The 14,719-nt window shown below is 47.2% G+C and overlaps 1 protein-coding gene across 3 annotated transcripts in view; it reads right to left on the minus strand.

Moving 5' to 3' along the window:
* SPTBN4 (spectrin beta, non-erythrocytic 4) overlaps positions 1-14,076 on the minus strand; it is a 67,977-nt gene extending 53,901 nt beyond the window's left edge. For all 3 annotated transcript variants that reach the window (XM_037013952.2, XM_037013953.2, XM_073226173.1), the window contains exons 1-4: positions 13,946-14,076; positions 11,686-11,868; positions 3,060-3,211; positions 1,830-2,003 (exon numbers count right to left, since the gene is read on the minus strand). In XM_037013952.2, coding sequence (XP_036869847.2) covers positions 1,830-2,003; positions 3,060-3,211; positions 11,686-11,854 — 495 coding nt within the window. In that variant the 5' untranslated portion in view covers positions 11,855-11,868; positions 13,946-14,076. The remainder of the gene's footprint in view (positions 1-1,829; positions 2,004-3,059; positions 3,212-11,685; positions 11,869-13,945) is intronic.
* Between the last annotated feature and the right edge of the window lie 643 nt (positions 14,077-14,719).

Below are 14,719 nucleotides of genomic sequence, written 5' to 3' on the forward strand. Positions count from 1 at the left end.
AAATGAGCCATAAGGGTGGGGCCTTAATCCCATAGGACTGGTGTCCTTGTAAGAGCAGGAAGAGGCCCCGGGAATGTACACACACACAAAAGGAAGACCATGTGAGGACGCAGAGAGATGGCAACCGTCTGCAAGCAAGCCTCAGGTGAAATCAGACCTGCTGGCACCTTGATCTTGAATTTCCAGCTTCTAGAACTGTGAGAAAATAAAATTCTATTGCTGAAGCTATCCAGTCTTTGGTATTTTGTTACAGAAGCCCTAGGAGATTAATACACTCACTAACCTATAAAAGCTCCAGGACCACAGGTTGTTTATCTATTTTTTCTGCCGCATCACACATAGTAGGTGTTCAATAAAGTTCTGAATGACCCAGAATCTAGAGCAGGTTTGAGAGCCTCAGGTGGGTATGTGAGACTTGGGTCCTACATTCAAGAACTGGTAAGGTGTTTGAGTTCTGAGGGAGAGAACCAGGTTCCGAGGAGGTCCCAGACGCTGGTGCTGTCCCTGCCCCCCATGGTCTAATTCCCTGATTCAGTAATGGCAATGCTCATACCTATCTTTAGCCCCACCCCTCCTCTGAGCTCCATCCTAGGATCCACTGGATTCCTAAATGCCCACCCCCCTAGCGTCACAGACCCCTTCCCACCACCTCATCCTAAATTGGCCTCTGTGTCTCCTCTAACCCTGCTCTTCCTCCCCAGCCCCATCTCGGGGTCCCACCATTCCCCACTCCCCAGGATAGAGCCTTGGGTCTCAGCCTGAATGCCACCCTCCCCTTCTCTTTCCCCTGTGGCTGCCCAATCCCCATCCTGGAGCATCTTTCCTACTTGCCCCTCTCTTCATCTCCCTGTGGCCCCACCCTGGCCCAGATCCAATCTCTTCTCTGGGATCCCAGCCCCCAATTTTGGAGATCACCCCCAGTCCAGAGGGATCCTTCTAACTCTGATTATGCCTCTCCTCTTAATAAAACTCTTCAGTCTCTATCTCAAAAAGAAAAAAATCCAAACTTAGTCACAAATCACCTAAGGCTCTGCCAATGCTTCTGACTTCATCTCCTCCCCGTTTCCCACTGGCCTCCTTTTCTCTAGCCATACTGGTCTTTCTGTACTTCCAATATGCCAGCTCATCCCCACCTCCAGGCCTTTGCATCTGTTGTGCCCCCTGCCTGGACTGCTTTCTCCCTTCATCTTCATAAGTCATTCAGCCATCAGCTTCTCAGAGATCTATTTTCTGATCACCAAGTCTAAAATTTCAGCACCATCAGCCTGACATCTTGCTTTACCATAATCTATTCTTTTCTGCTGAGCTCTTTTTACTTCTCTGCCTCTCTTTACTTCCCATACCTCTCTTGTTTATGTATTTATACGTTTCATATTGTCTGTTTTCCTCACAACAGTGTACGCCCCATAAAAGCAGAAAATTTGTCTTTTTTGTTTCTGAACTGGGGCAAGATTGCCTGGATTCGAATTTCAGCTCTGCTACATAGCTGTGTGAACTTCAGCATATTATTTCACCTCCCTAGGCTTCAGTTTCCTCACTAGTAAAATGAAATAAATAATACCTCATTTATGGTATAATTTGTGGTTATGTGTGTTAAATACAGAGTGCTTACAACAGTGCATGGAACAAAGTAAAAAATTAAAAAATGATGATCATAGTGATGGTGGTGATAATTATTATTTTGTCATTATTTTCATCCTCACCACCTGGAACAGGGTTCCTGGAGCAGGTTAGGAACATTTTTGGAATGAATGAAAGAATGGATAGGGAACGCCTTCCTAAAGCCCCACGGCGGGGGATGGGTTAGGCAGGAGTCACTTGGGGGTCACCTGGAAGCGCAGGATGATGGTCCAGACCAGCCCCAGGGTCAGCCGGTGGTTCCCGTCCACAATGTCATGCGAGCCCACGTTCTCCAGGTGCACACGCTGCTCCTTCAGGAACTGCAGTGCCTTGTCCACGTTTTCAAGCGAGTGGATCCTCATGCGACCGCGCGTGGGTCTTGGCTAGGGCGGCAGGGGCGTTGGGACATGGATGGCCTGGCCAAGAGCACTGTGCCCTCAGCCCCAACCCGGCCAAAGAGGCCCGCCCTACAACCATGCCCCCAGGATGTCCAAGCCCAGGCCACGCCCCTTTAGTGTTATCAGCCGCTTCGGGTCCAATCCTTCTAAAGAAGCCCTGCTCCTTTCCATAGCCAGACCCTTTCGAATGCCCCGTTCCTTACTCCCTTTGTAGCTTACTCAAATTTTTGTCCCCACCCCTTCTACTGAAGATCCATCTCCAACCTGATAACCACACCCATATTATGAACTCCACACCCCCGTCCCTTCCACTCTCTGCCCCAGGCTACCAGCGTTTAGCTACCAGTAATTCCGTGGCTACACCCCTCACGGCCACCTTTTCACGCCCTTGCGTAGAGCCACGCCCATTCCCAGGACTCCCCAGGACTTCCCCAGGACTCTTTCCTTGTTTATAGCTCTACTTATTTATATTCTTTAGCCAGGCCCCTCACGACTTCTGAGCTCCAGGCCTGATCCTTCAATGAATCTCTAGTTCCATCAGAATCCCACCCTGGCGCTGAAGCCCCATTCAAGCCCAGAAATACAACTGCAACCTGTACAGTAAGCCACATCCTTGCTGCAAGAGTTCTGTCTGGTCCTCCAGACTCTTAACGACCCAGGCCTCCCCTGTCAAGTATAATCGCACCTGCATTCATAGACTCCCTGCTCCGCGCGTTTTGTAACCTCGCCCTTTGCCATAGCGCTACACAGGCCAGACAGTTAGAATAAAGTTCCGCCCTTCTCCAAATGGCTCCATCTCCTTCCAATGGAGCTCCACCCAAGCCCACAGTCCCTCCCCCAACCGTGGCTTCGGTCAACAGAATCCCGCCTGTTCCAAGCGACGCCCCCAGGCTCCTCAAGCCAAGTCCCACCCCAGCGCAGTAGCCCCGCCCACCCAGGTGGAAGGGCTCTTACCCCGCCTTCGAGGACGCTCCACCCGTCCTTTAGTGAGCCCCGCCAGATACCCCATCACCCCTCGCCCCGCCCTTCAGTCCCGCTCACCAGCTGCTCCCCGGACAGCACTTCCAGGAGCCGCGTGAGCACGAAGCCATCCCGGAGGTCTGCGTAGAGGTCCCCGATGTGGCAGCCCACGCGGGCGAGGTGCGAGTTCACCCACTTGGTGAAGGTTTTCTTCTGCACAGCCTCCCGCTCATCTGAAGAACAGGCCTTGATGAGCCCCTGCCTCCCTCGCGAACTCCCCCTACCAACTTCACCACAGCCCTCCACGGCCCAGACAGACCCTGTTCAGGCCCAGGTCTTTGTAACAATCCTATAACTTCACACAGGCGGTTCCTTCTACCTGGGGCGCCCTCCCCGCCCCGCCCCCGCTGCCCACCTGAAAGTTTTTTGCTGCAATATCACTTCCGCAAGGAGCCTTCCCGGTTTCCTACCCAGTTCATTCATGCCATAAACATTCGAACGCCTACCACGTGCACCGCACTGTTGTAGCACACCAGAGTACGGCAGCCGTCTGAATACAGGCAGAGCCCTGGCCTCACAGAGCTCTGTTTAGTGGTGGGGAGCACAGTGAATACACTAAGGGGGCCCTAGAGGGTTGAGGAGGAGGGACAGGATGTTTTTCAGGAACATCCCTGGCTGCTGGGGAAGGTGGATCAGAGAGGGCAAGAATGGCAGCCCAGGGAGGAGACTGGGAAAAGGACGCAGGAGAAGAGGGGCCAGCAGGGAGGAGGGCAGAAGCTGAGGGAATGGAAGAAGGTCCATATTGGAGAGCTGTTGAAAGCTGAAAAAGTAAGATGGGGCAACTGACCGGCTGGGGGGTGAAGAGCAAGGAATATGCTACACTGAATGCTCCTTGAGGGCAGAAACCACATACCCCCACTCTGTAACAGCTGGGCTGCCAGCTAGCCACTGCATTTCCCACATCCCTGGGCGAGAAGCAGGCATGTGACTGCCAGTGGGAGGCAGTGGAAGAATTCGTGAGACTTCTGATTCACTTGTTTACAAAGAAACTGTTTGGGGCCTCTCTTTTATTTATTTACAGCATTAGTATGAGCTTTCACATACTATAAAATTCGCCCTTTTAAAAGTGTAAATTCAGTGGTTTTAAGTATATTAACAGAGTGTGCAGCCATCATCACTGCCGAATATCAGAATACTTCGTCGCCCCTGAAGAAACCCTGTACCGGTTAGCAGTTACTCCCCACTCCCCCTTCTCCCAGCCCTAGGCAACCATTGATATACTTTCTGTTTCTATGGATTAACCTATTCTGGGCATTTCATATAAATAGAGCCATACAGTAAATGGCCTTCCCTGTGTCTGGCTTCTTACACTTAGTATAATGCTTTCAGGGGTTCATCCATGTTGTGGCATGTGTCAGCACTGCATTTTTTTTTAATGGCCAAATAATATTCTATCGTGTGGATATACTGCCTTTTACTTATCTACTCATCTGCAAATGGGTGTTTGAGTTGTTTCCACCTTTTGACCATTATGAACAATGCTGTTATGAACATTCAGGTACAAGCGTTTGTGTGGACCCATGTTTTCAATTATCCTGAGTACCTACCAGGGAAGGACAAGGCTGGGTCACATGGTAACTCTGTGTTTAACTTTTTGAAGAGCTGCCAGACTATTTTCCAAAGTGGCTGCACCGTTTTATGTTCCCACCAGCAATGTACAAAGGTTCCAATTTCCCCACATCCTCCTCATAACTTGTGATTATTTTTTTATCATGGCCATCCTAGGGGGTGTGAAGTGTGATATGGATTTGCGTTTCCTTAGTGACTCATGATGTTGAGCATCTTTTTCACACATTTTTGGCCAATTGGTATATCTTCTTTTCTCTTTGAGAAATATCTATGCAAATCCCTTGCCCATTTTTAAATTGGGTTAGTATTTTTATTATCTGTACTATCTTTGCAGCTTCCTGTAAATCTATAATTATGTCATAATTTAAAGTTTTACCAAGAAAAGAGATTTCTAGCTGACTTTCCTCTCTCTTCCTCTGACTCACAAGCCTGAACACCAAAATCCACAGGGCGCAGGGTAGAAGGAACCTGGAATCCACAGAGTGCTTGGAGCAGCGCCTTCCTGCCAACTAGGCTGCTCATCTCAGGACTACCCAGGAGAGAGAAACAAGCTTCTCTCTCCTTCAAGCCACTCTATTATTGGGTCTATTTGTTATAGCAGCTTAGCTTGTATAGTATTTTTAGCATTCCACTACTAAATAACTTAGTAATCACGCTGTTAAGTTTTCCTATTAGTGCGAGAATCAAGATTTATGTTGCCAGTCTGTTTCCCTTTTTAACTATTAGCAATCCCGCAATAAGTTCTTTTTTTGTAACATTTACCTTTTGTAATATTACTTAAAATATTGTACTTGACTGACAGTAGAAATATACACTGCTAGAAAATGTGTACTGACCTGTATTTTTTTTTTTTTTACTTCAAGACACATCTTGAGTGTTTACATCTAATTGAAAATGAATATGCAGAATTTAAAAGTAAATCCACGTGAGATGTCTTGTTTGTTTAAAAGTGGTTTTGTGCTGTTTGGATAAGATGGAGACCTGTGTGGACTCATGATAGCAATCACATATGAGGAGGGAGTGATGACAGAAAAGGTGTTGAATTGGATATTTGGTGACTCCGCCTTCCAAAGGCTGATGCCCACGCCACATAGCAGGTTTTGGCCAATGTTGAAGCCAAAGTGGAACTTCGGTGCATCCCCACAATGATGCCAGAATGAGGACAATTGGGTCCAGGCCTGCCTTTATTATTGACCGGCTATGTGAGTGGTCATCTCTGGGCTTCCATCTTTCCATTTGCAAAATGACAGGTTTGGCCTAGATCGGGGTTTCTTCAGTGGGTTTTGGGGGACCCTCAGTGTTTGCAAACTCATGCTTGGAGGACAGGGATCCATGAGAATATTTTTTTTATCTTGTAATATCTTTTCAATGCTACTCAAAGAAAATTAATAGAAACACGTCCTGGAGCATCTGGATGATCTCATTACAGACTGTGCAGTGAGAGTGTGGTGCTTGTGATCACGCTCTTGTTAGCGTGGAGCTGGGGTCCAGAACTGAAATGCCCACAGATCCAGCCAGGTGGGCTCTGAAATTGAGTGAAGGAGGCCATCCTAAAAGGGGGCAGTAGCCCCATGGCCCCTGTGCCTGGAGCATGGCAGGAATGCAGGCCCAGTGTTGTCATACCATGTGATATCCCGTGAGAGCCAAAAGTCTGGATATTTTAGAGACAAAAATCTCCCTATTTTTAAATGTTGGCAACTGATTTGTGCTTTTCTAAAACACAGTGGGGGTGAAACCAAAGATGTTCCACAGTGCCACTTCTGACCTAAGATGCCACTGAGGGTTTACTGTGCTGGTGAGTGTGTTTGGTTACAATACAGGGTGTCTTCCATTTGCCCCTTGCTGTTACCCTGACTCTTCTGCAGCTGCTCTGGGCCTGGGCAAGCTTGCCGGTATGAACTGTATGAATGGACTCCCCAGCCCTCAGAGACCTTAGACATTCTGATGGGCTTGGCTAGCAAGAGATGAGAGCAGAGGAGAAGGACTGAGGAATTTATTTCCTATCTGCCTGACCTGGTTTCCGGCACTGTCTGGTTCCTCTCTCTACATCCCCTCTCACCACTGGCCTCCCCTGCCCCAGTCCCCGGGGGTCTCCACCGCCCTTGTATGCTCTCATAGCCATGCCCACAGTTCTGTAAATAGTCCCTTCATTAAACTCTCTTACCCGTTTGATGGTGGCCAGCAGCTTCCTGCCAGGATGCTGGCTGCAAACATACTTTTGGTTTTCAAAACTCCAAGCCAAGCGACCCTTGTCCTACCTCTATCACTGAGCTCATATTCAGCTATTTTATCATTTATTTATTCTTCTCCACTGTGGTAATCACCAGTCACAAGTGAAATACATTTCCCTTGTATAAGACTTTAATTTATTCATAACTTTAAGTTGCTGAGATTTTCAGCGAGCAGAGGAGTAACTATGCCTTTATCTATTATTGGTTAAGCAGAAAGGATAGAGAGAGACTTACTATATAAATGCTATGCTTGGCTGTTCATCTGGGGAAAGTTAGGAAGCCAGAGAATGCCAAGTATTGGTGGAAATCTGGGGACATCATAACCTGTGTGCCTGCTGGTGGTAGTTACAGACTGGGAGAGCCGTTAGGAAAGCTCTCTGAGTCAAATTAAATTGGTGTGGGCCCCCATGACCCAGGAATTCTGTCCCTGTGTATGCATCCCGTAAGCTTTATCACACTGGTTTATAAGGACTCTGTATGACGATGCTCAGTGCAGTGTTATTTGTGAAGAGGGGCTGGGGCAGCTTGGGGGTGGGAGACAGCCTGGTTGTCCAACACCAGGAAAGTTGAACGTGGTGAGTGTACACCATAGATTCAATGCAGTGGTTAGAAGGAGCACAGTAGTTGTACACAGAGCCTCATGGATGGGTCTTAAGGCATAGTGCTGAGGGAGAAAATAATGCAAAAAATGCAATCTAGAATAGGACAAAACTTAAAGCAATTAGCAATTCCTACATGCACAAATCCATACATATAGGGGTCCCAGGTTTACAACAGAGTGAAATTGCAGTTCAGTAGGGAAAGGAAAGTCTTTCAGTAAATGAAGCGGAGGCAACTGGATATCCATGTGGGGGAAAAAAAGAACCTTGACCCACCCTATACACAATAATAAATATCATTTGGCTTATAAATCTAAATGGGAAAGGAATAAAATAAGGCTTTTAGAAGGAAACATCAAAGACTAACTCCATCATCTTGGAGTAGGCAAAGATTTCTTAAACAAGGCACTAAATAAATATTAGCCACACAGGAAATCATTATTAAATAATTATCAAATAAAACTGCATTTAAACTAAGAAACACTGTTGATCAAAAGGCAACACCAAGTGAATGAAAAGACAAACCACATAGCACAAAAAATTATTCACAGCATGTATATCCTATGTTGTAAAAGACTTATACCCAGAATATATAAGAACTCCAGCAAAGCAATCAGAAAAAGGCAAAAAAATTAATGGGAAATGGGAAAACAATTCAAATAGGCACTTCACAGAAGGCTATCCAAATAATCAATAAATATAGAAAAGGTGTTCTTCCTATTTAGTCCCCCTACTTGTTACTAGTTACCAGTAAAATGCAAATTTAAACCATAATAGAAAGCACATCCATCAGAATGGCTAAAATTAAAAACACTGACCATATTAAGGTCCCCCTAGTGTATTCAATTGAATTGCTCATACACTGTGGGCAGGAATGTAAAATGATTCAAACTGACAGTTTCTACCAAAGTGAGATACACGCCTACCATGTGACCCAATGCTTTCACTCCTGGATGGGTCTAAGCTACCAGAAAGGAGCATTTATGCCAAGAACACGTACGAGAAAGTTTAAAGCAGCAACCGTTTACAATGGTTTTGTTTGTAACAGTTTGTAATACTAGCAATTATTAGTTTGTGATAGTTCATTAGAGCCCTAACTAGAATCAACCCAAATGCTTATCAACAGGTAAGTGGATTAACTGTGACAGAGTTACACTGTGGGATGCTCTACAGTAAGGAGAAGGAACAGCCTACAAGGACATACAGGTAGACACGGATGAATCTCACCAGCAGAGGGTTGAGTGAATGCAGCAAGACACAAACAGGTACACATGGCATGATTTCATTTACATGAAATTCAAACACTAGCAAGACTGTGGGCTGTTAGAAATCAGGACCATATTAACTCTTGGAATGTAGTAATAGAGAGGTGGCCCAAGAGGGGCTTCTCTGGGACAGTCATATTATGTTTCCTTGTCTAGGGTCTGGTTACCAGAGAGTGCTCATTTGTGGGAGTGCTGGACACTCATGATTTATCTGCCTTTCTACATACACATAATACTTTAATAAAAGGTTAAAATATATGTATCCACACACACTAATTAGCAATGTACATATTGCAAAGGGAAGGATGCTTGAAAACTATCAGAATGGTTGCCTAGAGCAGAGAAGGCATCGGTGTGAGATGTGGGAATAACGGAGAAGGAATGAATAAAGAGGAGACGGCCTCACACAGACAGGTGGCGACAGCGAGCCACAAACTCGGGAGTGCGATGAGGGAACTCTCTGAGCATGGGGTCCAGACAATTTTTTTAAACGTCTTCACGGAAAAGCATGTTATGGAGGACTCTCCTCATAGGTTTTGCCTTAGTTTGAATAGAGAAAAAACATGAGAGAAGTGGGCAAAGGGAGTAAAAGAGAGTGAACCCTAGCGGCCTAAGTCAGATTAGCATTTTGAGCCGCAGCAGAACAGCATCTGGAAGTTACTAGGAAGCTGAGTGTTACTGGTTTTGTGGTTTGGGTCTGGAGTCCAGTATAATGTGTAATAGCTGTAGAGAACTGCATAAGAGATATAAACAGAGTCATGGGTTTGTATGCATTTAGGAAAACTATAGATATAATAATAATTTAAGTAGACACAATGTATGAGGCTTTTTTTTTTCTTAAAGGGGATTTCTACATTTCTCTGGACTGGATGTCTGTCTGTGGTGTCCAGTTCCGATGTTCTGTGAATCAGCAGTTCTGTGATTTAAAGAGTCCTTGATCCTCATGTTGTCACATCCCACCGCTGCCCAAAATCTTCCTGGAGCTCCCCAGGGCCCTCACACCCTTCATGGAGGCCTACAAGGCCCTTCAATAACTGGCCCCTGCTGGCTCCTGTCCCATCAGCTTTTACTCCCCATCTCATTCAAGCCATTCCTGACTTTCAGAGGTTTTGCATATGCTGTTCCCTCAGCCTGGAATACTCTTCTACTCTCCACTCCAGGTTTCACTCCTATTCACCCTTTAGGCCTCAGTTTAGGCATCACCACCTCCAGGAAGTACTCTTACTCTCCAGGCACCTCATCTGGGCTCCTATAGCCCTTAGGCTTCCTCATCAGAGCCCTCTGCCTGAGCCTCACCCATCCTGGCCCTGACCACTTTGGGTCATCACTATCTGGCTGGGTCAAACCCTCTCACTGGCCTAGGAGCCCTGAGAGGGCAGGACCTGAGCTGGTTCAGTCATCATTATGTCCTTCATATTGTCCAGCACAGGCCAGGCACAGAACAGGCATTGAATTAATACATTGTGGATAAAATAATAAATTCTAGCATGCCATATTGATATGTACCCAAGTTTTTAAGGCTCTAAGGGTCTAAAAGTATGATTTTAAGCTTCCATGAGTGTATGTTTATATCATTCCAGGTTTCTAAATCAGAAGAAGCTGGCAATCCATGGGTTGAATCTGATTCATATTTTGTGGCATATACAGATTTTTTTTAATTAGGAAATTTCAGATAAACATCAGAGCTAACAGCTTTGGGCCCACATTTCCCCACGGCTAGAGCTGGTAACCAGGGCATTGTTCTCCAGCTGACCATGACCCCTAGTCCACTCTCTTTCAGGTCATCTGCTTCCCAGAGGCCTTGGAGTTTGATACCACTGCTCAACATCACATAATTATAAAGTTCCAAGAATCTCAGTATGGAAGATCCCATGATTATCAAATGCCAAGTTACTAAAACTCTGAGATTCTGAGGGAATTAATTCTGACTTTAGGATTTTATGATTTCATGATTATAAGAATCTATAATTTATGTTTATAATGCTCCATGTTTCTGAGATATTATGGTCCCATGGGTCAAAGCTGCCAAGGGTCTAATGTTTTAAAGGCGTAAGGCTTATAATTATGAAGTTACCTGTCTCTGAAGGTTCTCAGGGTCTTTGCTCATAAAGTTTTAATGCTGATAATTAAATGCTTCTGAGTTTCTAAAAACCTTATGAATATAAAGTCCAAGGTTCAAGGTTCTACAATTTCGAAGGTCTAAGGTTCTAAGATTTTAGAACTATACAGTTATCTGGTCTTTGCTTATATTCTTCTAAAACATCAAAGTAGGGTGACCAACCATCCTGGTTGGCCCAAGACTGAGGGTTTCAGTGCTAAAAGCAGGGAGGTATAGTCACTCTATCTCAAAGTTCTCAGGATCCACATTCTAAAGGTTTAGGATTACAAAGCCCTAAGGATCTATGTATATAACAGTTCAGGTTTCTAAGGGTCTATGATCCTAGGGCCAATAATTAAAATTTATAAGGTCTGTGATTATGAAGTTCTAAGTTTCCAAGAGTCTTTCCTCTAAAAGTCTCAGGTTTGAAAAATCTCAGAGTATGACATTCTAAGATTCTAAATTCCAATGTTTCAGCATTTTGAGATTCTAAGGAAGCATGCTTGCAAAATCCCATGTTTCTCAGATTGTATATTCCAAGGTTGTAGCCACAAACCACAAGCAGTTATTTAAATGTAAATTACTTTAAATGAGAAAAGAAATAAAAAACTCAGTCCCTTAAGTAGCACAGGCCACATTTCAAGTTCTCACAGCCACAAGTACTAGCAGTTAGTATATTGGACGTTACACACAGAGTATATTTTTCTATCATTGTAGAAAGTCCTGTTGGACAGTGCTGGCCTAAAGATTCAAGTTCTAAGTGTCTGTAACTCTGTTCCTATCCTCCAGGCCATCAAGGTTCTCAGGTACAAAGGCACACAGACACCACCCTAGCAGGCTCCTCCCTTCCCTCCCCTTGTCCCACCCCAACCCTCCTCCCGGTACCGGCCAAGGCCTTGATCCGGGAGCACTCGAACAGCGAGGCGGCTGCAGTGGAGACAGCAGGCTGCTCCCGCTCCCAGCCCCGATCAGGACTCTCCCAGCGGGTTGCAGGGTTGTTGTTAGGGGCTGGCAAGCCTTCCATGTTGTCCATTTCCCCTGATACCTGTGCCATCCGGGAAGGTGAGTCTGGGGATGGGCAGAGGCAGGTTAGAGCTGGAAACAGTCTGAGCTCAGAGCTCCCACTTCTAACAGCGACTGGCTATGAGTCTATCCAGTCTCTCACCCTCAGTTTCCCTGCCTGTAAAATGGACATAATAACAGTGACAATAATGTTCATTGTGACTATTTCCCCAGGCTGTGGTAGAGCACCCAGCTTAATGCCTGGCACAGAGTAGGGGCTCAGAAAATTGTCAGTTACTTTTGTTGGAACAATAACATTGTTATCAATAGAACGCCTATAATGCAGTAATAATAATTTACATTTACTGAGCACTTACACTGCGCTCAGTATTTTACATGCATTATCTTCTTTAATTCCTTGAAGATAGGCTATTATTAGGCCCATTTTACACAAGAGGAAATTTGAAGCACAGAGGGGTTAATTCATTTGCCCATGGTCACACAGCCAGTGAGCAGCCAGAATTCAAATGTAGGTACTGTGATCAACTGATTACATTAAGTGGCCCTGATTTTTCATCCATATAGCCACATCTTTTGCCACATAACTCTTCAGTGTTCTACTGTTGGGATCAGAGGGGTAGAAGAGTATTCCCCCAAGCCCTTGACCCTAGGTCTGACCACAGACTTGCTCTGACCAAAAGAATTAGATGGAAGTGCTGGTGAATTCTGAGCCTAGGGCTTGGGAGACCTTGCATGTTTTTGCTTGTGCTTGACTGTGGCCATGAGAAAAACACTCTTAGGATGGTCCAGGTCAAAGGCCCCAGTCATTAAAGGCAAAGCCAGATAAAGCAGTCATTCACCTCACCATCCCAACATGTGAATGAGCCCAGCTAAGACCAGAAAAGCTGCCCAGTGGAGTCCAGACTAAGATGAGGACCTGAGACTTGCTGGTGAAATAATGCCCAGTTTTTAGACACTGAATTTGTGGTGGTTTCGTATGCAACATTACTGTGGCAATAGCTGGTTGACATATTGTCTGACTCCAGAGCTATGCTCTAGAACACTGCCCAATTGTAAATATGAAGTTCAAGGGAGTGGGAGACATCAGATACATCTCTTTCTCCTTCCAGGCACCCAGGCCCGATTCTAAGACTAAGAAAGGAGGGAACTAGGAGGAGGTCAATGTCCTTCTTCCCAAAGACCCAGCCAGTTGCCCACCCACCAGCTTCTAGGAAGGCAGGATATATTAGGTCTTGGTCAGTGTAGAAAAGACTGTCCCTTTTGGTGGATAGTCCAAAACCCACTGTTACTCTTCCCTTCTTCCATGGAAGGCTGTAAGGGCGCACATGGCTACTACCACCTGTGCGACCTTGGCCAAACCACTTCCCCTCTCTGGGCCTCAGTTTGTTAATCTGTAAAATGGTAATGATAATGGTACCCATTTCCTAGATGAAATGAGTTAAGAATGCAGGGAACACGGTGTCTACTACCTGCAAGTCCTCAGTACATGGTCCTTGCATCTGCTGGTCACATACCTTAGCAAATCAAAATGTCTCTGCTGGAGTCTGAGACAAATGAGTTCAAGCCCTGCTTTAGTGTTGCTGTATCTTTACCCCAGTATCTTTAACTTGGCCTCTCTGTGCTTCAGTTTCCCTCCCTGTTAAATGGTGATCACAACTGTTACCTCAAGGAAAGAGCTTGTGGGTGGGAAGGCGCTTAGCACTTGGTGAGCTCTGGGTCAGGCTGCCTGGGAAAGAGCTCTGGCTGTTACGTGATTGAATGGAGAAGGAAGGGAGAAGAAGGCTATGGGGGAGGTGGGAAAGGGTGTCCTGCGGATCCAGAAGGCCGGCCCCGCGCGTGAGGCTCAGGGTGGGAGCGTTAACCCTTCCAAGGCCGCGTCTCTCTCCCCGCAGTCTAGTCACGGTTCCCAAGGAGGGGGCCTGGGAAGGACAAGGCCTGGGTGGAAGACCCACGCATGGTGCTGAGGCTGGACTGGGCTGAGCGGTGGTCTGCGCCAGACCCTTAGCCTCCTCCCAGCCGAGGAGATCCTGGGGGCTCACGCCAGGCCAAGCGCGCGGGGGAGGGATGCTCGAGCAGGTGGGGAGATGCCGCAGGGAAGGGCTACCGCCCCAACGCCGCTCACCTGGGACCGTGGCCGCCGGCGCCGCTGTCCCCGCTGCTCGCCGCGCCCGACCGCCCTCCCTGTGGGCGTCTGCGGCTCGGCCCAACCCGGCCCGGCTCTGCTCGGCCCCGCGGGCCCCGCCGCTCGGCCAGATCCGCATGCGCCGCCGCCGCCGCCGCCGCCGCGCCACCCCCGCTCGCGCGGCCGCCGCGCACGGCGCGCCCCCGGGACCCCCTCCCGCCGGCGGTCCCAATCGTCCCGGCCGCCTGCAGCGCCGGCCCACACGCGGGCACACACCGGCCCCGGCGTGGGATACAACGTGCGCTCGCGGAGGCTGAGGTAGCGTCACACAGTCACACACTCCCACGGGGTCACACACTCCCACACTGTAACACACAGGGCCACATACAGCATCACAAACGTTATCCGCGGTACACACTCACACAGTGTCACCCCCTCATATGCGGTCACACAGGGTCAAACATACAGACTCACACGCAGTCACACGCTCACACGGGGTCCCACACTGGCACAGTGCCCGATGGCATCACACACGTGACACACTCAAATAGTGTCACCACCACCCATGTGGTGTCACACACAAGCACACACGTCACACACTGCCGCACACTCCCATGGAGTCAGGGTGTCATATACTCACACATCACACACAGTGTCTGTCACACACTTTTTTTACACACTCAAACTTGTTATACTAGTCACATATTCACGTGGGGAGTCACACACTGTCACACACTCATACATCATGCAGTCATGAGAGGTCACAAACACCAT

This window comes from Manis javanica, chromosome 17, assembly GCF_040802235.1.
Source record: "Manis javanica isolate MJ-LG chromosome 17, MJ_LKY, whole genome shotgun sequence".
Taxonomy (NCBI): domain Eukaryota; kingdom Metazoa; phylum Chordata; class Mammalia; order Pholidota; family Manidae; genus Manis; species Manis javanica.